The sequence below is a fragment of the Phoca vitulina genome, unplaced genomic scaffold, assembly GCF_004348235.1.
Source record: "Phoca vitulina isolate PV1807 unplaced genomic scaffold, GSC_HSeal_1.0 scaffold7, whole genome shotgun sequence".
Classification (NCBI taxonomy): domain Eukaryota; kingdom Metazoa; phylum Chordata; class Mammalia; order Carnivora; family Phocidae; genus Phoca; species Phoca vitulina.
The window spans coordinates 24,212,226-24,235,863 of record NW_022589710.1 but is presented as its reverse complement, the minus strand read 5'-3'; the positions used below and the strand labels follow the sequence as shown (position 1 = coordinate 24,235,863).

Sequence of the window (23,638 nt, the reverse complement as noted above, 5' to 3'; positions counted from 1 at the left end):
TTCTTGATACCAGAGATATACAGTTGTATCTTTTTGCTTTGCAGTCCATTGCTGATGGTTTTAAAGAGGCAGTTCGTTATGTCCTTCCACGCCTTATGCTGGTGCCTGTTTATCATTGTTGGCACTATTTTGAATTATTAAAGGTAAGGTGAAGCCTTCCTGAGCCAAAAGTACTTGCATTTATGAGGCTTAAGAACTAGTTTTTTGTTTTTTTTGTTTTTTTAAAGATTTTATTTATTTATTTGACAGAGAGAGAGACACAGCGAGAGAGGGAACACAATCAGGGGGAGTGGGAGAGGGAGAAGCAGGCTTCCCGCTGAGCAGAGAGCCAGAGATGCGGGGCTCCATCCCAGGACCCTGGGATCATGACCTGAGCCGAAGGCAGACGATTAACGACTGAGCCACCCAGGCACCCTGTTTTTTGTTTTTTGTTTTTTTTTTTTAAGATTTTATTTATTTGAGAGAGAGACTGAGCATGAGCGGGGGGGGGGGGGGGGGGGGGAGGGAGCGGGACAAGCCCAGGGAGCCCAATGTGGGGCTCGATCCCAGGACCCTGGGATCATGACCTGAGCCAAAGGCAGACTTTACCTGACTGAGCCACCCAGGCGCCCCAAGAGCTAGTTTTTGATCTGGTCATATTATTTTTCATACTTTTTATTCATAAAAATAAAGTATTTTAAATGTCTACCTTCTTTTCCATGGAGAAAAGCCTATATTTTTTGTTTTCATATCATATCCAAGTGGTAGATAGAGGAAAATATGTCTTTATCTGCCATTTCATAATATAGAATTTCAAAGTAATAACATCGATTACTTTTTTCATTACTTTTTGGAGGCACACAGTAACAGTGATTTAACTCTTATGTAAGTAATTCATAACTTTTATGTATAACATTGGTCTAAATTTCCGTCTTGTTTTAACTTATTAAGAAAAGTACTTTTAAAGTTGACATTTTTTTTTTTTTTTACCATGCAGTATAGTATTCTTCCTCTCTTGCTAGGACCCAAGCAGCATCTAACAAAAAATTATGGTAAAACTTGAACTCTTTTTATGTATGTATTTATTTATTTATTAAAGATTTTATTTATTAGAGAGAGCAAGCACAAGGGTGGGGGAGGAGCAGAGGGAGAGGGAGAAGCAGACTCTGTGCTGAGTGTGGAGCGTGACGCGGGGCTCAATCCCATGACCCCGAGATCATGACCTTGGCCGAAATCAAGAGTCAGATGCTTAACCTACTGAGCCATCCAGGTGCCCCATAATTTCAAAATATCTTGCTCGGTAAAATTTTCTTCTGCAACTCTTTAAATTGCTTTTTAGAAGCTAGACATCTTTCTGCCTGAGTATTTTGTACCTCTCCTTTAGGATACCAAGTTGTTGGTTTAGACAAACTTTTTAGATTTTTTTCCATCTAACTCTTTAGTAATAATATTAAAGCCAGAATAATTCTGTATCCTGTAGACACCTAGGCAAAGAATTCATTTGGTGATTTCTAATGAATAGCTATCTCAAGAATTCTTTTTTATGAAGTCTTATTACCCATAATGTGTGATGCTGAAGCTCACTAGCTTTTGAGCACAAATAGATGAACAACTTGATTCTGAATATCTCTATGGAAACTAATGGATCCATAAAGAACTCATAAAAATGATTGCAGGCTTCATATAAATAATACATTGGCTGCCCCAGATGTATGTTTGGATTTCTAAAATTTTTTGGGTAATATTCATGTCTAATTGGAAGTCCTATCATTAGTCCTAGAACTTCCTTCAAATATTTGCCAACATTTAAAAATTCTGGTTTGACTTTATAATTGAAGCTTATTTTTTTCCCTGTCTGGATGAATGGTTTTTAAAATCTTCAAGGTTGATCTTATAGCTACTATGTCTGCATCTGAGATCAGGACATTAACCATGATGGCCTGACTCATCCTGAGGCCTTAGCTACTTTGCCACCAATTAATCACTAGGCTCCATGTCCTCTTAACCATTGTAATTAGGACTAGTAGAGTTGGTCAGCTAATTAAAATAAAGAATCAGGGTGCCTAGGTGCCTCAGTCATTTAAGCAGCCACTCTTGATTTCAGCTCAAGTCATGATCTTAGGGTCATGGGATCGAGCCCCATGTTGGGCTCTGCACTCAGCGGGGAGTCGGCTTGAGAATTCTCCCTCTCCCTCTGCCCCTTCTCCAACTCCCATGCACTCACACACTCTCTAAAATAAATAAATCTTAAAAAAATAAAGAATCATTAAAAATATTATATACATTTTATTTAAATAACCACAAAACCCCTATAGATGGAGATTTATATGTATTTATGTGTTAATCGGTTGACTTAGGGTAAAATCTTTTCTTTGAACATGAATCTTGCTTGCTTACATCACAGAAATTATCTTTATAGTATCTTCCTTATGCCTTTTTAATGGAGCTTGCCTTTAAAATTACTTGATTGAGTTTTCATATAAATATCTTCTTTTTTTAAAAAAAGATTTTATTTTATTATTTTAGAGAGAGCAGGAACAGGGTTTGAGGCAGAAGGAGGGAGGAAAGAGAATTTCAAGCAGATTCCACACTGAGGGCGGAGTCCAACACTGGGCTCAATCTCATGACCCTGAGATCATGACTTGAGCCTAAATCCAGTCGGTTGCTTAACTGACTGAGCCACCCAGGTGTCCTTATAAATATCTTCTTTTATACTTCTGTTTCTTTGACTCATATAATGAGTAATTAAATTACATAATTATAAGCACAACTTGCATAAACATATTTGGAAACATATATTACTGGTTCTCGGTAAGCATACAACTCAATTAGTGGGATCAGAAGGGCCTAAATATTCTACAATGTGGTCCAGTTATTAGCATTTATTGTCCTTGGGAATCAGTCTTTATGTTATACAGTGGGAATAAGAAATGCATTTAACTTCATGACTGTGATACTCTTGGTTTTTTAAAACATTAATTTATATGTCCTTGGGAATCAGTCTTTATGTTATACAGTGGGAATAAGTAATGCATTTAACGTCATGACTGTGATACTCTTGGTTTTTTAAAACATTTATTTGTAATTGTAAAATACACATAACATGAAACTTCACATCTTAGCGATTTTAAGTACACTGTTCAGTAGCGTTAAAAATATTGGTATGCAGCCAGTGTGAATGCACATTTGGATTGCTTCTACTTTCTGGCTACTGTAAATAATGCTGCTGTGGATATGCAGATATCTCCTCAAGAGCCTGCTTTCAGTTCTTTTGGATATAGACCCAGAAATGGAATTGCTGAATCAGATGGTAATTCTGTTTTTAATTTTTTGAGGAAACACTGTACTTTATTCCATTAGCACTATACCATTTGACATCTCCACCAATAATGCACAAGCATTCCAGTTTCTCTACATCCTCATCAACACTTGATATTTTCTGTATTTTTGGTTTTTGGTAGTAGCCATCCAGCTAGATGTGAGGTGGTATTTCATTGTGGTTTTGATTTGCATTTCTCTTCATATGCTTGTTAATCATTTGTGTAAGTTCCTGGGGAAAAAAAACTTAAGTCCTTTGCTATTTGGGGGGGGGGGGTTGTTTGTGTTTTGTTGTTGTGTTATAGGAGTTCTTTATATATTCTGGATATTAATACTTTATTATATGTATCAGTTGCAAATATTTTCTTCCATTTCTGTAGATTGCCTTTTGTGATATTCTTTGGCTCAAGTACTCATCCAAAAGAAATTTCATTTCATGTTAAGCTTACTTTGGATGAGAACCATAAGAAAGAAGGCTGGACCAGTGTAATTTAAGGCCGTCACATTCCTTAGGGAGTAGAAAGCACAATCCTGGAGCAGTTTTAAGCCTGTTTCAATCTGAAGTATTTGCTTCAGTCATATACCAAGGAAGATTTATTTGTGGACATAGCATTTAAATATTATTCAAGTTTTATTTCCCAGAACCAGAATTTATGATAAACAAGATAGAAAAATAACTATGTAATGAGAAATTATAGCATGTTACATATAGTTTACTTGAAATTATCTTTTTTTTCTAAAGATTTTATTTATTTTTTTTGACAGAGACAGTGGGAGAGGGAACACAAGCAGGGGGAGTAGGAGAGGGAGAAGTAGGCTTCCCACTGAGCAGGGAGCCCGATGCAGGGCTCGATCCCAGGACCCTGGGACCATGACCTGAGCCAAAGGCAGACGCTTAAAGACTGAGCCACCCAGGCTCCCTGTTTACTTGAAATTATCTTATAGTACATTGTTGGATTGTTGTTATTCATAACAATACTTTAAAGTTCATCTTATGGGTAATATATTTCTTTTTTGTTTTTTCAAATGTAATTCTTTTTAAAAAGGACTTATTTTATTTTTTTTAAAGATTTTATTTATTTATTTAATTGACAGGGGGAGAGAGAGAGACAGCATGAGAGGGAACACAAGCACGGGGAGTGGGAGAGGAAGAAGTAGGCTTCCGGCTGAGCAGAGAACCCGATGTGGGGCTCGATCCCAGGACCCTGGGATCATGACCTGAGCTGAAGGCAGTCGCTTAACCAACTGAGCCACCCAGGCGCCCCAGGACTTACTTATTTTAGAGAGAGAATGAGAGAGAGTATGGAGGGGTAGGGGCAGAGGGAGAAAGAAGCTCAAGCCGACTCTGTGCTGAGTGCACAGAGCCTTAATAGGGGCTTGATCTCACTACCGTGAGATCACAACCTGAGCCGAAACCTAGAGGCAGGCGCTGAACATACTGTGCCACCTAGGCACCCCTCAGATTTAATCCTTCTGAGGTTGATCACAAAGTACTTTCATTTTATTTTTTTTTCTCAGATAAATTATAGATTTTTTTTCTTAAGGTATGTTTAATCCTTATGTAAGAGGAACAAGAAAATAAACAATTCATTTCCTGATTTATAAGTGACTTTATAATATACTTATTATATTCCAACATATTCTGTATTTATCCTTCTGTTGGTAAGAACATATCTGGTCTCAGTTCAATATTGACGTATTCAGGGCCAAGTAACATTATTTTTTCTTTCTCTTTTAAATTTTTTTAAAAGAGTTTGTTTGTTTGTTTATTTATTTATTTATTTATTTGAGAGACAGTGTGTGGTGGGAGGGACAGAAGGAAAGAATCCGAAGCAGACTCCCTACTGAGCGTGAGCCTGATCCCAGGACCCAGAGATCATGACCTGAGCTGAAACCAGGAGTCTGTTGCTTAACTTCCAAGCCATCCAGGCGCCCCTCAAGTAATATTTTTTAACTCTCTGGTCATTCCTTGGAAATTTAGTCATGGAAGAAATAAAAATTCTCCTCTCAAGAGAACTTAATCCTTCTTAATTTAAAGCTTAACAGGAATACCTATTAGTGATAATTCTAATGAGGTTCGTTGGGAAAGATAAGCCAGTATTTCCATCTGAGATGATTGAGTTTCTTTAGGTAATACTTTTACCTTTTACTTTGAAACACAGAAAAGTTACAAAAACAGTATAGTGTGCTGCCTTCACCTGGATTCGCTAATTGTTTAAGATTATGTAACATTTGCTTTGTCATTGTCTTTGTGTTCTTGTGTGTGAGTATATTTTAACATTAAGAGCTTGAGTCAGTTAAGCTCAGGTCTTGATCTCCTGGGTCGTGGGATTGAGCCCCCCACATTGGGCTCTGCGCTCAGCGGGGAGTCTGGGATTCTCTCTCTCTGCCCCTCCCCCTGCTCTCTCTCTCTCTCTCTCAAATAAATAGATCTCTTAAAAAAAAGAGCTTGAGATAATCTCTATTGAAATTAATGTTCTGACTATTGAAAAAGACTACAAGAAATATTTTGCTACATAATAAATACTCTTTCAGTGCTGACACATCATTCAAGGATGTCCTAAGGAATAATAATACATTTAATGAATTGAATTTCCCACCAAATTACTAAAACACTATTTTTACAAAAATGTAGAGAGAACTTTATTACAAAAAAAGAATTGATCACATGTATTATTTCACATCAAGACTGCACTCCCAGTATAATGAATTAGAAACAAATTTATAATTTATTATAATTTACCTTTAGGCACACAGACATCCACAGTAGATAGAGCATTTTATAGGAATTCAAGAGAAGCATATTAAGTATTTCAAGAAGTCTCATAGAGTTAAGAAAAAACTTACACGAAGTGTTAAATCTTGAGCAGGATATACTTATAGACAACTAAGGAGAATAATCAGGTAAGCAAGGAATATAGTCTTCAGTCAAGTTCATAAGATACTGCACCTAATGAAAGATCACTTCCACTTTATTTCTTATTTTAGGTATTATTGAAAGAGCATTTATTCTCTTTGACCTCTTTTCTAAAGCACACCAAGTTCATTTTATTTCTTAAAATGTGTAATTATCCAGTTTGTTTTAATGTTGAAGGGTTCTCTTCAACTCATGGTCACCAGATTTAGGCATAGACCAGTATTCTGCCTAGTTGTGTCTGGTGTCATTGTAGAGAGGCAGTGTAGTGTGTGGCAAAAAACATGGACCATGGAATCAGAATTTCTGGGTTTGAATACAGACTCCGCTCTTCATCTTGGGTGAATTACCTAACTTCTCTGTGCTTTGGTTTCTTCATCTGTAATATGTATAATAATAGTACCTATCTTACAGAGTTGTAACTAAGATTAAATAAGGTAATGCATAAAAGAACATGCACTGAGTAAAAACTCAATAAATGTTTGTTATTTGTCTAAACACTTAACAAATTATGAATATTTATACAACAGTTATTCATTCTAATTACCTTTGGGTACCTACCATGCAGGTACTATACTAAAAATGAATAAAACCCTGCCAGACTTTAAGGAGTTCATGGCTTAGTGAAGAAGATGAATATTAAATAATCGCAACAAATAAATGTAATAAGTGTTTAAGAAATAGTACTATGGAATCGCTGAGGCAGGAGTAACTAACCCTGTCTAGGGAAGTAAGAAAAAAATTAATATAGGTGTTGGATATATAGGGATTTATCCTGCTATTCTGATGTGTGTATGTGTGTATATTATTTGCTTTTGGGAGCAATGAAAGACAAATGTTGAGGAACTATTGCAGATTAAAAGAGATAATAAATCACAGTATATGTAAATCAGATCATTATGCTCTGCCATGTAAACTTCGGTAGTACTGTATGTCAATTATATCTTAATAAAACTGGAAAAAAGAGAGAGCCAGTGAAATCATGGCTGTATCCTGTATTGGAGGGAAAATTACTCTAAAGGACATTATTGGGACATTTGACAAAATTGGATATGCACAAAATTAGATAATAGAATTTCATCAATGTTAAATCTCTTGAAGTTGATCACTATACCATAAAAGAGTTATCTTTGCTCTAAGATGCACTGCTGACGTATTAAAGGAGTGAAGGGGCATGATACTATTTGAGGGTAATTTGTGTATCACTTGAGCTTTCCTCATATTCCAGAAACAATCTCAAAACTATTTAGCAGTGGTTCTCCTTCCTCAGCAACGAACCGAAAGGGGATAGCATCACAAACTACTCTCAAATAGTTCAGGGGAAAAAACGGTGCACATATACTCACACACGGACTAATGAAGCATACGTAGCAAAATGTTTAGAGTTGGTGACTCGTGGTATACAGGAATTATTTGTATTTCTGTAACTCTTGTATAAATTTGATATTATTGCAAAAGAAAAAAAATTAAAGGGGGGAGAAGGGGAGAAGTGTCATAGAGAAGGAGGCGTTTGAGCTGCCATAGAGGCTCATTCACCAGGTGGAGAAAGAGGGCCAGAGGCAGATATGTGGAAAGCCATAGGGATGTGAAGGAGCATGGCTTATTTGCAAGTAGTTCAGTATGGTAATTTCTATGTCAATATAAGATGTTTAGAATACATTATTTCAAATGTCTATAGACAGGTAGCTTGGATATTTATTTATCTGATGTTTATTAAATCTCACTGATTATTAAAGTTCAGGAAATGTTTAGCAAATTAGTAGACTAAGATTATGGCAGAGCCACTGCTTTAGCTACTTCGATCACTAGGAAATCCTGTGCTTGAAGTATCCTGAAATGTCCTTTAAATATCTTTTTTTTCTCACTCCTTGACAGCCTTTAACTATAACATGGATATTTAGAAATGACATGGCCATTTATGTGTAAGAGTTTGAGCAGTCTTAAGATCAAATAGACTAGAAATTTAGTATCCTCATACACCGAAATAAAAAAGCAGCTCTTGGAGAGCCTGAGTGGCTCAGTTGGTTAAGTATCTGACTCTTGATATTGGCTCAGGTTATGATCTCAGGGTTGTGAGATCAGGCCCCGTGTCAGGCTCCACACTGGGCAGTGGAGCCTGCTTAAGATTCTCTGTCTCCCTCTCCCCTCCACCCCTGTTCTCATGCATGCTCACTTCTCTCTCTCTCTCTCTCTCTAAAAAAACAACAACAAAAAAAAACAGTTCTCATTTTGGTAGAATCTTATTATTAGAAATAATTTGAATTTTGGATCAACAAAAGTAGTAAGAAAAAAACCTATAATTAAGGATTTTATATCATCAATATCCATATTTACTAAGGAAATATTTTAGAGTAGAGCTGAGAAGAATTTTTGTAAGAGATCTTTAAAGCAGCAAAATAAGTGATTTTGCCAGTAATTTTCACCTTTTGAAGTCAGAATGACCAAGCACTGATACTTTTCCAAACATCTTTTGGTATTTTGCCTATTTTCCCTTCATCCTTTCAATTTTTTATTTCCTAATCTAGAGATTAGATTTTATTTTTAATGATAGTCACTTAAATTATTAAATTGCTGATCTTGTGATAGCAAGACTTCTACATGTATCTCAAAAAATATCAGATGGCTCTGTGCTCTAGGGAATAATTTCTAGGATATATACATGAAAAGTAATGGACGTAGGGGAGCCTGACTGGCTCAGTCAGAAGAACATGCAACTTTTAATCTCGGGGTGGTGAGATTGAGTTCCATGTTGGCTGTACAAATTACTAAAAAATAAATAAACTAAAAAAAAAAAAAGATAATGGACCTAGAACTCACAGTTTTTATTACTCAGTTCCTTGCTGAGGAATGGGATCATTGCTGAATGGTTTTCAGACTGTTCTTGGAATATTAGAAAAATTGATCACAAAATTTCTAGTAAGGTAGTTTAAAATCATAAAACTTAAATTTTTAACAATTTTCAGAAGGAAAAAAATTTTCAGAAAGAAGTGATTATAAGTTTTCCATGTTCTTGCATAAATGTATTTTTGTATCTGTATAATCTGTATATAATATCTGTATAATTCTCCACTTTGACTTCTGTCAAATTGAACATTGGAGCATCATCCAATCTGAATTATTTATCATAAGGTAAATTTTCTTCTACTTTGAGAGTGAGATAGAAGAAAAATTTTTGGATAAATCCAGTAGAGCCAGAGTTGTTAGAATTAATAATGTGAATTTATAAGCTTTTATTTCTAAGGGTTAATGAGATAGAATATTAACTTTTATGGTTTCTTGATACTTACTACAATGGTTGAATTTTATGTTGTAAAAAATATCAGTTGAGGGGCGCCTGGGTGGCTCAGTTGGTTAAGCGACTGCCTTTGGCTCAGGTCATGATCCTGGAGTCCCAGGATCAAGTCCCACATCGAGCTCCCTGCTCGGCGAGGAGCCTGCTTCTCCCTCTAAAACCCTCCCCCCTCTCGTGTACTCTCTCTCTCTCTCTCATTCTCGCTCTCTCAAATAAATAAATAAATCTTAAAAAAAAAAAAAAAAATATCAGTTGAATCTCACAGACGCTGTTTGCAGAAAAGTTTATGGTGGATTGGGGTGCCAAAGTTAGCATACTTGGTTATATTGTATAACAAAGATATACAAGCTTTTAGGCATTTCTGAAACTTAAGAACTTAATCATTAGAGAATATGAAATAATTTGTGTGTTTATCTCATTTGTAATTATTAACAAAAACAACTTATAAGCGTCATGTTTTGCATATTTTAAACTATTTTTATGTATCTGGAAAATGTCCAAATGGTTTTCACAGTTGCTTTTTTTTCTGATTGCTATGGCAGTAGTGCTTAATATCTGTATTATATTTACATATGTAGAAAGAGAGTTGGTTTTGAGAGATCAGGTATACATAAATAAAATTGTAACTGGTTTTATTAAGTATATTTAAAATTCATTTAGAGTTTATATAATGGTTGTTGCTGTTTCCTCTTTAACTACAAGAAAGGGAAAGAATTAAGCAATGCAGGTTTAATTTTTGTTTGTTTTTCTTAGCAATTGAAAGCATGTAGTGAAGAGCAGGAAGACAGAGAATGTTTGAACCAAGCTATTACTGCTCTTATGAATCTCCAAGGTAGTATGGACCGAATTTACAAGCAGTATTCACCTAGACGCCGACCTGGGTAATTCCAAACTGTTGAAAATATGAATGCTTCTGCATATTTCATTTATATCTGATGCCTCATTTTCTAAAGAAGTGTTATTTGTAGTGATACTTGCATTCTTGAAAGTTATACTTCTGTTTTACATTTTTCTTTTGGTCTTTTAGTTGTGGAAAATTGGCATTGTCTTATTGTTAAGATGTATTTAATAAAATTTTAAAAACTAAATCTAATAATTATACAAGAAATTTAGGTTTCTTTGTAATTTTAGTTCGTATGGCATTTGGAATGAAATACAGAGTTTCTCTAGTACTTCTCTTTCACAATAATGAAATTGAGGCATGTATCAGTTGTGGCAAAGTTAGTAGAAGAAAGTAAATGCTGTGTGCAAAATCTGGTGTTTGGTTATTTATAATATTGTTGTCACTTGATTTGAGGTAGTTCACAATTAAAGAAATTTGGGTTGCTTAGCCATTGAAAAAGCTAAATTTATTTTGATTTTTTTTTTTTTTTTTAGGGATCCTGTTTGCCCTTTTTATAATCGTCAGTTAAGAAGCAAGCATCTGGCTATTAAAAAAATGAATGAAATTCAGAAAAACATAGATGGATGGGAAGGCAAAGATATTGGACAGTGTTGTAATGAATTCATTATGGAAGGTCCATTGACACGAATTGGTGCTAAACATGAACGACATATTTTTCTCTTTGATGGCTTAATGATCAGCTGTAAGCCCAATCATAGTCAGTCACGCCTTCCAGGTTATAGTAGTGCAGAATACAGATTAAAAGAAAAATTTGTCATGAGGAAAATACAAATATGTGATAAAGAAGATACTTGTGAGTGCAAACATGCTTTTGAGTTGGTATCCAAAGATGAAAATAGCATAATATTTGCTGCTAGGTCTGCTGAAGAGAAAAATAATTGGATGGCTGCACTTATTTCTCTTCACTATCGTAGTACACTAGATCGAATGCTAGATTCAGTGTTATTGAAAGAAGAAAATGAGCAACCATTGAGATTACCAAGTCCTGAAGTGTATCGTTTTGTGATAAAAGACTCTGAGGAAAACATTGTTTTTGAAGACAACCTGCAAAGTAGAAGTGGAATCCCCATTATTAAAGGAGGAACTGTAGTGAAATTAATTGAAAGGTTAACATATCATATGTATGCAGGTATGTGAAACTCATTGCAAATGCTTACCTACCTAGGGCTGAGAATCTAAAGCTTTTCAGGGATGTTAAAAAATGCTTGAGGCATGGAAAAAATAGATTGCCTCTGAAATATAAAAAGAATTCTACAGAATCAAAAGGAATAAATAACTAACTAAATACCCCTAAGATATAATATTATAGACTTCATTTATTATTAAATATTCATAAAAATTGTATGAATCTTGAATCGGGAAACAATCCTTATTTATCAAGAAATACCATGATTGACAGGAAGACCATGGTGGGAGGAACCAGAAAAAAGATAAAGGAAGGAAGCCCTCCAAAATATGCTACTTTGAATTAATGAAACTGAATAAATTGAACATACAACCTGTTTTATACTCTGTCTTTTCAGATCCCAATTTTGTTCGTACTTTTCTTACTACATACCGTTCATTTTGTAAACCACAGGAATTGCTAAGCTTACTGATTGAACGGTAAGAAAAATATTTATTTTACTTACATTAACATTTCATAAAAAGTTAACTGTTTTGTTCCTTGCAAAGTGGTGGGTACCTAGCATGTACTCAAGTTGTTTTTGAACATAATTTATTTGGCATTAAATTAGTAGTATTACTGTTCTCTTCAATGTGCTCATTAAAATCTCTGTTTATAACAGAGGTCTCTTCAGATCTTAGCAATATTTATAGTAGTAATAGAAAGACCCAATTTTGAATATGTATTTTAATGATTTTTTTGTGCAATAAAATGATACTTCCTTAAAAGAGACTTTTTTTATTTTTTATTATTTTTTTAAAGATTTTATTTATTTGAGAGAGAGAGCACGAGCAGGGGGTGGGGTAGAGAGAGAGGGAGAAGCAGACTCCCCGCTGAGGAGAGAGCCTGATGCGGAACTGGATCTCAGGACCCGGGATCATGACCTGAGCTGAAGGCAGACGCTTAACCAACTTAGCCACCCAGGTGCCCTACTTGTCACTTTTAAACAGACTTTTTATTAAGGAAAATTTCAAGACATATAAAAGAGTAAATAGAAGGGTATGGAAGCCATCATCCAGCTTCTGTAATTATCAACCTGTTTCATCTGTTTCCCTATTGACTTCAACACCCTAACCCCAGGATTATTTTGAAATAAATCCTAAACAACATATTTTATCTGTAAATATTTTCATTTGTATTTCAAAGGTAAGTATTCTTATTAAAAACATAATCACAGGGGCACCTGGGTGGATGTCGTTAAGCGTCTGCCTTTGGCTCAGGTCATGATCGAGCCCCGCGTTGAGCCCCTCATTGGGCTCCCTGCTTGGTGGGAAGCCTGCTTCTCCCTCTCCCACTCCCCCTGCTTGTGTTCCTGCTCTTGCTGTGTCTCTCTCTGTCAAATAAATAAATAAAATCTTAAAAAAAAAACAAAAAACCATAATCATAATCTCATTATTATACCTAAAAAATTTAACAGTTCCTTTATTATGATTAGTTTTTAAAAATTAAATTTTGGATTGAATTTTTCTTTTTTAGATAGTATCTGGGCTCCAAAATAATTTTGTTTCACATTTAGGGGCACCTGGGTGGCTCAGTCGTTAAGTGTCTGCCTTCGGCTCAGGTTGTAATCCCGGGGTCCTGGGATCGAGCCCTGCGTCAGGCTCCCTGCTCCGCGGGAAGCCTGCTTCTCCCTCTCCCACTCCCTCCGCTGTGTTCCCTCTCTCCCTGTGTCTCTCTCTGTCAAATAAATAAATAAAATCTTTAAAAAAAATTTTTTTTTGTTTCACATTTAAAAAATTTAGTACCAGAATTTTATCTTGACCTGTGTCATTATGTTGTACTATGAAAGTAAGTTTACCAGACTGAATCACTGTAATATGCTATGAAGATCTACTCAGTTGTATTTCAGTGTCCAAAATAAGGAAAGCACATTTCTAAGACTTATATTTTAGCTATGATTGGGCAAGATTTCTTTTTTTTGTTTTAGCTTTTTGATTGTTACCTTATCCACTTCAAATATTGTTCTTCAAATATTGTTTAAAATTCAGTTGGAGCCTTCTCTTGTATTTATACTCATTTAAGGAAGTTTATGTCTACTTTCATTTTAATAAAATAAATACTAAGGACAGATTATTAAATATGCTGTCTCTGTTATGTTAAGGAGGATATACTCCTTACAGATTTTGTTATGTTTTTTTTTTCAAATTTTAATTATTTTTTTAAAGATTTTATTTATTCATTTGAGAGAGAAAGAGCACAAGCGGGGGGAGTGGCAGAGGCAGAGGTAGAAGCAGACTCCCCGCTGAGCCTAGAGCCTGATGTGGGGCTCAATCCGAGGACCCTGTGATCACGACCCAAGCTGAAGGCAGACGCTTAATCGACTGAGCCACCCAGGCACCACCAGATTGTTTTTTTATGTAGATTGATCTTTTCCATTGACCTTTTCTATATTGATCAGTGCTAGTTATTACTTTTTTTTGATAAAAGTAAGAATATTAAACCTTCCTACTGTAAAGCTGGAGGGCAATTTCTTACAGTATGTAACACTTTAAAAAAAAATTTTTTTTGAAGATTTTATTTGAGAGAGAGAGAATAAGAGAACAAGTGAGGAGAGGGGCAGAGAGAGAGGGAGAAACAGGCTCCGCTCTGAGCAGGGAGTCCGACGTGGGACTTGACCCCAGGACCCTGGGATCATGACCCGAGCTGAAGGCAGACGCTTAACTGACTAAGCCACCCAGGCACCCAGTATGTAACACTTTAAAGGGAAGTTTATCAGTAATTGCACTTTTCACATAAATGGTAGGAAAGAAGGTTGCTTAATTACGATAATTTTTCTGTTGTATTTGAAATCCTTTTCATTTGTGTATGAACAACAAAAAATTTCTCTCACTTTCCTTCTTTTCTTCTTAGATTTGAAATTCCAGAGCCAGAACCTACTGAAGCGGATAAATTGGCCGTAGAGAAAGGCGAACAGCCAATCAGTGCAGACCTTAAAAGGTTTCGCAAGGAATATGTCCAACCAGTACAACTTAGGTTTGGCCTTAATGTTATGTTTTTTATGTACCGTTCAATTTTCATTATATAGTTAGCACATATAAGTTATCTAATTAAGATAGAGGTATTGTTGTTAGACTTCATAGTAGTTAAATTAAATTTCCAAAGTTCTATGTGAAGTTACTCTTAAATGCCCTGAAGAAATTTAATTATTAAAATATACTGTGTTATTTGCATCAGATACCTCTGGCATGTGATATATTGTGCTTACAGACCAGGACACCTATTAAGTAAAAATTGTAAAATTCATGTGAGTGTGCCTACTCGCAACCTTGCCCCTCCCTCCCCCTTTGTGATCATCTAGTAATGCTGGGCTTTTTCATAGTTTGTAATATTTATGGAATTTTTAGCTCTTACCCTACTATTCTCTCACAAAATATATAGACATTTATTCATTCATCTAAAAAATCAGTAATTTCTAAAAATGTATTTGATAATAGCAGCTGCTAGTTGTTAGGTACTTACTTTATGCCTAAGTGTTTTATCATTTTTATTTCATCCTGACAGCAGTTACTACTTTATATCTGAGGAAACTGAAACCTAGCAAGATAGAGTAATTTGAGATTGGTCATACAAAGTGAACAGCAGGACAGGATTCAAACCCGTATCTGTCTGACTTCCTAAGTCAGTGTTGTTTTTTTTTTTTCTTGCCACTGAGCATTGAAAATTGGAGGCTCCTTTGATTAGTCTTCTTTACAGTCCCTAGTTGTACATGATCTAAATATTTTTTTCTTTGTAAATATGAAGGTGCCTTGATTATTGTTAACTAATAAATTGCAACTTTGGAACTGAGTATGTTATTTATTTTCCAGGATAATTGCCACAAATAAATGCAGTTTTACTGGAATGATAGAGCTCCCAGCTATATGTTTCTCAGCCAAAACTTTTAACATGTCATTCTTTGTAAAAGAGGATGATACTTTAAAAAGTTCTTTTTAATTAAAAAAAAAGATGATCTTATTTACCCCATCAACAATAAAGGAGTAATTTTTTTGTACTAGCTATAGGGCATCTGTACTCCCCCACACTCAGATTAAATTTTTTTTGAAGATTTATTTATTTATTTGCGAGAGAGAGAGAGAGAGAGAGAGTGCATGCACACGTGGGGGAAGATGCAGAGGGAGATAAGCAGACTCTGCGCTGAGTGTGGAGCCCGACACTGGCTTGATCCCACGACCCTGAGATCATGACCTGAGCTGAAATCAAGAGTCCGACGCTTAACTGACTGAGCCACCCAGGCGCCCCTAAAGTATAATTTTAAAGCAATAAATTAATCTGAAGACCTGTTTCACATCATTAAAGTGCTTAGGTTTTAAATTAAATACAAATTAGAGACTCTGAGTGTTATGTTGGCCCTTGCATATACAGTTGTTACCATGGTATTAGAGGAGTGAAAGAAGTATAACTGAATGCTTAGGTTTCACTAAAATGTGTTGCTTTACATTTTTTCAGGATTTTAAATGTGTTTCGGCACTGGGTTGAACACCATTTTTATGACTTTGAAAGAGATTTGGAGTTGCTTGAAAGACTAGAATCCTTCATTTCAAGTGTAAGAGGTATATTATTTAAAGGTTTGATTGACTCTTACATTGTGCATGAGTTTATTTTTAAATTTGTGTGACTTCTAAGAAGCTAAACTGTTCTTTATTTTTAAACAGCTAAAATAACATTTGGTATGGTTTATAGACTCGAAGGAGCTCACATATGTTAGAACCACCTGAAGTCTTGGAACCTTGCCTTTTCAAGTTTTTTTTTTTTTTTTAAAGATTTTATTTATTTGAGAGAGAATGAGAGACCGCACGAGAGGGTGGAGGGTCAGAGGGAGAAGCAGACTCCCTGCTGATCAGGGAGCCCGATGTGGGACTCGATCCCAGGACTCCAGGATCATGACCTGAGCCAAAGGCAGTCGCTTAACCAACTGAGCCACCCAGGCGCCCGCCTTTTCAAGCTTTTTAGGAGAATCTTTTTTTAAAAGAAGTCATAAGTCTTCTTTAATAAACTTAATACATTTGAAATTTTATCTCATCTTAAGGTTGCCATTCTTTCAACTAATTAAATATATGTGCAGTAGTATCTGTTTTCTTATTCTCCTTAATCTTATTCTTTAGTTTTGAATGGTTGACAACTTTTAAAAATAGTATTTACTTCAGGGCACCTGGGTGACTCTGTCAGTTAAGAATCCAACTCTTGATTTTGGCTCAGGTCATGATCTCAGGGTCATGAGATCTCACCAGCATCAGGCTCGGTGCTCAGCTCAGCACAGAGTCTGCTTGAGATTCTCTCTCTCCCTCTCCCTCTGCCCCTTTCCCTGTTCATGCTCTCTATCTCTCTCTAAAATAAATAAATAAAATCTTTAAAAATAATATTTGCTTCTCTTGCAAAAGTTTTTGGTGTATTTTTAGCACCTGAAAGATAGGAGTTTCCTACCTAAAATTTTAGCACACAGCCCATAAAATGAAAGTCTAGGCCATGAACATTTAAACAAATGTATATTATTGAATCAAGAACATTTATCTCACAGGATAAGGCATTAATTAAGAATACTTTAAGCCTACCTTATCTCATCTCCTACTTGTTCTTACTTAAGGGGAATTTTACTTAAAATAGAGAATGTGATTCCTTTGCTTCAACTTTGGGATGTTTAAGATACATTTTTATCACGTTTGCCTTAAAATTGTTTATGGTACCAAAATAATTTTTCACATTATATTCTTAATGAAGGTGCTAGACTATATATGATATAAGAAACTTCTAAAATACACATATGTATTAGGATAAAGCAAGTAAATGGTTATGTTAATGTTTGAAGGTCTTTCTTCAATAAGTTATACTGCAGCATAACCAAATAGTTGATGAAGGAAAGTAGTGTTTTTTTTAGACTTATTTATTTGAGAGAGAGAGAGAGAGAGAGAGCAAGTGGTGGGGGAAGGGCAGAGAGAGAGAGAAAATCCTGAAGCAGACTCCCCACTGAGTGCGGAGCCCTATGTGGGGCTCCATCCCAGGACCCTGAGATCATGACCTGTGTGGAAATCAAGAGTTGGCTGCTTAACGGACTGAGCCACCCAGGGGCTCTGAGGGAAAGTTTCTTTTTATAAATGTATTTTAACTAATAAATGAAGAAGGAATGATAGAATTAGAATATTACTATTTTTCAACCCCCTAGTAATATTAGAAAGAAGTAACTGGACATTATATGCCTGCTGTTGGAAATATTCTTGCAAATATTCATGTGAAAAATTGATCCTGAATCAGATCACGTCTCTATGTGTCTGATTTACAGAAGAAACAGGGGACAGAGACACAATGCAAATGAAACCACAGGGACAGAATTGGAAAAATTCAGACTTGGGAAATACCACAAGGCAAATGATTCCATTTTAACAAGTAAATTGCAAACAAAAATAAGAGAGAAAAGGAGAGCCTGTAGATGAAAGGAGACTCGAGACATTGACTGAGTGCAATTTGTAGAACTTGTTCAGACCCTATTTCAAACAGACCAACTGTTAGAAAACATTATGAGAGAATCAGGGAAAGAGCACTAATTAGATATTTGATGCTTTTAAGAAGTTATTGTCATTTTTACATATGATAATATTATTGTCATTTTAAAAAGTCTTTAATTTTTATACTTAAATATGAATGAAATAATATGACATATTTGTTTCAGGTTTATTTAAGTATTCTGTACACCCAACATGGTGCTCAAACTCACAACTCCAAGATCAAGAGTCGCATGCTCTTCTGACTGAGCCAGCCAAGCACCCCTCTTATATTTCTTTCAGAATAACATAGGGAGTGGAAGGAGGGCATGAGTGCGTTAGGTGAAACAAAAATTGGCCATAAGTTGGTAATTGTTGAAGCTGGATAAAGATTAAAGATTATGTGAAGATTTGCAGTTATGTCTGTCAAGTAAAAGGTATTTTTGTGTTCTTTTCTAGGGAAAGCTATGAAGAAATGGGTAGAGTCAATTGCTAAGATCATCAGGAGAAAGAAACAAGCTCAGGCAAATGGAATAAGCCATAATATTACCTTTGAAAGTCCACCTCCACCAATTGAATGGCATATCAGCAGAGCGGGACAGTTTGAAACATTTGATCTCATGACACTTCATCCAATAGAAATTGCACGTCAGCTGACACTTTTGGAATCTGATCTCTACAGGTAGACAATGTTTATTTGCTGCTCTGTTTTCAAGAATCTTAAACCATACCTCTGTTTTCAGAACATTTTGCAAATTATTTATGAATGCTTAAAAGTGCCTCATTTATTCTCGTGGGCTTGGAGGGAAGCTCATAGCACAGTTTTTAACTACAATCTGTTCTACAGGTAAAAGTCTTTTATTGTTATTTAGGCCTAAATTAGGTACTAGCAGTCCTTCACATGACGAGTGGTAGACACTAATGCCACTTTTGAGGCAATCACCCACCTCCTCCTCCTAATACTTTCTCAGATTGTTTTAGTTTGAGTTGGATGGTAGGCTCTTGAAGGCAGCTGAGTAAATAGAATATTGAGTAAGACAAGCTTTCTTCTTTATTTTTTTTTTTCAGATTCTACATAATCAAAAATTTAATTTGGAGCTTGACTGGGTTAGGTTTGCTAGGCAAAGGAATAACAAAATTCTTAGAAAAATGAAGATTATTTTTTTTAAAGGAGTCTTAAATACTTTAGCTATTTGAATTCGAGATAACTTTGAAGAAAAGTTATTTCTGAAGTAGTGTGATGATGAACCATACTTAAAACTTCTGAACCATTTTCTTTCATTTATGAGATTCATTAGAAATGTGCTTGGCTAGGGGCGCCTGGGTGGCTCAGTCAGTTGGGCGTCTGCCTTCGGCTCAGATTGTGATCCCAGGGTCCTGGAATTGAGTCCCACGTCAGGCTCCCTGCTCAGTGGGGGGTCTGTTTCTCCCTCTCCCTCTGCCTCTGCGTGTGCTCTCTCTCACTGTCTCTGTCTCTCTCTTTCTCTCTCTCTCAAATAAAATCTTAAAAAAAAAAAAAAGAATTTTGCTTGGCTCTTTCCTTTTATCTGTGTCCCATCATCTGTCTTTACGTGTAAAACGTGTCCTGCTATTACCCTATATCCATGCAGATCACCCATTCCCAACCTAACCTTTATAGTTTCATGGTTTCGTGACTTCCAATGTCATTCTCCACTCCAAATCAGACACCTCTCATGGTCATATTTTAAATCTTGTTACCACTCCAAATTGTTCTTATTTCAAAGTTACTAATTCAAGCATCTCATTTCTTTCTAACTGCAGTCTTCTCTCCTTTCAGCTTGCTTTATCAGCTTTGTCCTCTGTCATCTTTTTTTAAACCACTGTCCTTTCCCAGTGCATTAGCCCCATTTTGTCTTCTCCTCCTTCCTAATTTAAGTTTTCTTTTTTCATTTACAACCCAGGCTCTTATGAAGAGTACAGGCCTTGCAGGTAACAGCCCCCTCTGTCAAAAAATGACCTCCCACCACTATCATTCCATCAAAAACTTTTCTGCATTCAGGAACCCCTTCTAAAATACAAATACCTTTAAGAAGTTATCTTGATTGGCAGCCAATTTTTTTTTTTTAAGGGAAAAGCAAGAATATACAAAGTTTAGTGCTAATATGGAGAATGTAGGAAGGAAGCAGAGATTAAAAAAATTTGCCTTTCTTTAGAGTTAGGCCTCTGGTTTGCCTTGGCTGTGCCATTCAGAATTTAGCACACACGTCAGCAGTTGTAAACATCTAATTCAGAGTGTCATGTTGTATTTTAAATAATTTGGAAGTTCAGGTGGTTTTTATTTATATTGTGGGATTTGTGAAAGGTAAGAATGAAGGGACTTGCTACTTGAGATAAAAAAACAAATAGTGTTGAATCACATTTTTCCTTATTGAGTGACTGTTCCAGGAGTGGACATCAGAAAAAATAACACTTAACTCAATGTGGACCTGCTTTCAGAACAGAAAATACCTTTGTTAAGTGATATGTGTATCATGGAAGAAGAGGAACATATGTAAAACATTGACACTGTAAACTAAATTTCTAGTGAAACTATAGAACCACTTAAAACTTATTTTAAAAACTGTTTGCAAGTACCCATTTATATTCAAATCTACTGATTAAAAACTTTTTTTTAATTAATAGCCAAGTCCATAGGACACTGGTCAGTTTTTAAAATTACATAATCCTGGCTCGCTATATACAATAATTTAACCTGCTCTTCTGCGGTCTGATTTCTTACTGAATAATTCAGGTATTTAAAAAAATGTAGAAAATTATATAACGAGGGCCCATGAACAGCAAAAGCCTTACAAATACAATTGAAATCCTTCGACTAATTCTTCCCAATTCTATTCTTCTTCTTTCTCCCAATAACCACTATTCCTGTATTTAGTGTTTATTATTCTTATGTATATCTTTATAATTTATACACGTATACATATTGATAAACAATATATGGCATTGTTTTGCAGATATTAAAACAGTTGATACTTTCGTATCATTCTGCAACATGTTTTGCACTTAAGTTGTTTCTGGCATTTGTTCAAGTTGATGAATACAGCTCTAGTTTGCTTATTTTAATTACTGTGATGTTCCATTATATGAATGCTCCATAATTTATCCAGCCTCTAGGTTGTTTGTGATTTTTCAGTCTTGCAAATAATGACTGCTTCACTGAGTATTCTTATAAATGTTTTCTTATAACCTGGTGTATCTAGAGTAGATACCTAGATAGATTTGTGGGGTGATTTAGTTGTATATCTTCAGTATTATGAGATATTGCTAAATTGCTTTACAAAGTGGTTGTTTCAGTTTTACTTGCATATCAGTGTTGGAGAGAGCCTGCACATCTTTACCCATTTGGTATTGTTACACTTTTATTAGTCTGACAGGAGTAAAATGGGATTTCATTGTGGTTTAATGTTCTTCTCCCTGAATAAGAGACAAAATATTTTTTTGTGTTTATGTGATTATTGGGTCCAGTCCTCTGTGATTTAAACCTGTTCGTGTGTTTCTCCATTTATCTTTTGGGTTGTCTTTATCTAAGTGTTAGAAAATCTTTACGTAATTTTGATACTAATCCTTTGTAGGTTAAGTTGCATGATTTTTTATTCCACAGGAAAGTCCAACCTTCTGAACTAGTAGGGAGTGTATGGACCAAAGAAGATAAAGAAATAAATTCTCCAAATTTATTAAAAATGATTCGCCATACCACAAATCTCACCCTATGGTTTGAAAAGTAAGTGTTTACTTTTCTGTCTTATTACTTCTTAATAATTATAATATTAAGTCATCTATAAGCTTAAATTCTCACTAAAAATATATTTATTCTTTTCTATGTGAGGTGAGGAAATTTCTTTTTTTTTTAAAGATTTTATTTATTTATTTGAGAGAGAGAGAATGAGAGAGAGCACATGAGAGGGGGGAGGGTCAGAGGGAGAAGCAGACTCCCTGCCGAGCAGGGAGCCCTATGCGGGACTCAATCCAGGGACTCCAGGATCATGACCTGAGCCGAAGGCAGTCCCTTAACCAACTGAGCCACCCAGGCACCCAGGAAATTGCTTTTTAAGCCATGAATTTTTTTGTTTTGTTTTGTTTTGTTTAGGTGCATTGTGGAAGCAGAAAATTTTGAGGAGCGGGTGGCAATACTAAGTAGAATTATAGAAATTCTGCAAGTTTTTCAAGATTTGAATAATTTCAATGGTGTATTGGAGATAGTCAGTGCGGTAAATTCAGTGTCGGTATACAGACTAGACCATACTTTTGAGGTAAGTTTTAGGCTTAAATATTTCATCTTTTTGGGGGGAGATACAATTGATGGTAAAAGAAATTCCTTCTACCACCGATCTTTTTCAGTAAATCCTTTACAAATCATCTTATTCCCTTAAATCCCTCAGAATACACTAGTATGCCTTGGATTCATCAAAGAATATGGGACTTGTGACTCTGTTTAATATGTTTACCTAAAGTTACGAAGTTTCAGTTGGATTTTTCCAATGGCACACTGATTGATTGTTTCAAATAATATAAATATAAATATAGAAATTAATCACCATATAGTCAAAGAAGGAGTAACATGGAGAGAAGTCTTTCTAAAATTTAAAATTGTTTTTTTTTAAATTATACAATAGTATATGTTAAGTGTTTCTTATAGAAAATTCAAAAGATACAGAAAGTATATGTTAAAATTAAAATACATATACTCTTGGGCCCAGAAATAACAGTGCCAGACTATAAGGTTAATGTACAAAGACGTCGTTTCTGCAGTATTAATTGTAGTAGCAGAAAACTAGAAACAACCTGTATGTCCTTGAGTAGAATGACTGAATATGCTGTTCTACACCTATAGTGTAGAATATTGTTCAGCTATAGAAAAAAAGTGAATAGGATCTATGTGTATTGTCTTAAAATAATATTTGTGATATTTTAGGGGAAAAGCCATAAAAAAACTTGAGAATAATGAATATAATATGATTTCTTTTTTATGTAACATTAAAAACAGAACAAACCCTAAACATGTTAGTGGAATTGCATGAGCATTGAGAAGAGTGTGAAAAGATACATACTCTTTTCTTAACATTGGTTCTTTCGGTGGGTTATGATTAGAAGGGAGTGGAGGGAAAACTGCTTTCATGTATGTATTTTTCTATTTGAGTGTTTACATTTTATTGATTTGTATGAACTTTTTATATATGAAGGATATTAACAGTTGAATATTGCCAAATATTAATCTATTTAATAGATTAATAATTTTAATTTTGATTTTGAAAACTCTGAAGTAGTGTATTTATTTTGAGAGGTTAAGTTTTGGTTTCTTAAAATACTGGGTACAGAACAATATTTATAAAATATGTATAAGGCAAAAAGAATAAAAATACAAAGAACACCTGTATACCTGGTATCCAGTTTAAGAACTCCTCCCAATTCCATCTCCATCCTCACCCCTTCAACTACCATGAATTTTGTGCTTATTACTCTGCTTTTTTCTATAGTTTTACTTATTTGTATCTCTAAACAATGTACTATTTCATTTTGCACGTTTCTTAATTATATATGAATATAATTCTTCAGAGACTTTTTTCACTCAACATTA

At 35.0% G+C, this 23,638-nt stretch overlaps 1 protein-coding gene across 1 annotated transcript in view; it reads left to right on the top strand.

Moving 5' to 3' along the window:
- Positions 1 to 23,638, top strand: part of SOS2 (SOS Ras/Rho guanine nucleotide exchange factor 2) — an 83,268-nt gene that overhangs the window by 38,980 nt on the left and 20,650 nt on the right. Inside the window, exons 8-16 of the mRNA XM_032405041.1 lie at positions 45 to 143; positions 10,257 to 10,384; positions 10,881 to 11,536; positions 11,931 to 12,012; positions 14,423 to 14,545; positions 16,019 to 16,122; positions 18,505 to 18,727; positions 21,665 to 21,784; positions 22,151 to 22,313. Coding sequence (XP_032260932.1) covers positions 45 to 143; positions 10,257 to 10,384; positions 10,881 to 11,536; positions 11,931 to 12,012; positions 14,423 to 14,545; positions 16,019 to 16,122; positions 18,505 to 18,727; positions 21,665 to 21,784; positions 22,151 to 22,313 — 1,698 coding nt within the window. The remainder of the gene's footprint in view (positions 1 to 44; positions 144 to 10,256; positions 10,385 to 10,880; positions 11,537 to 11,930; positions 12,013 to 14,422; positions 14,546 to 16,018; positions 16,123 to 18,504; positions 18,728 to 21,664; positions 21,785 to 22,150; positions 22,314 to 23,638) is intronic.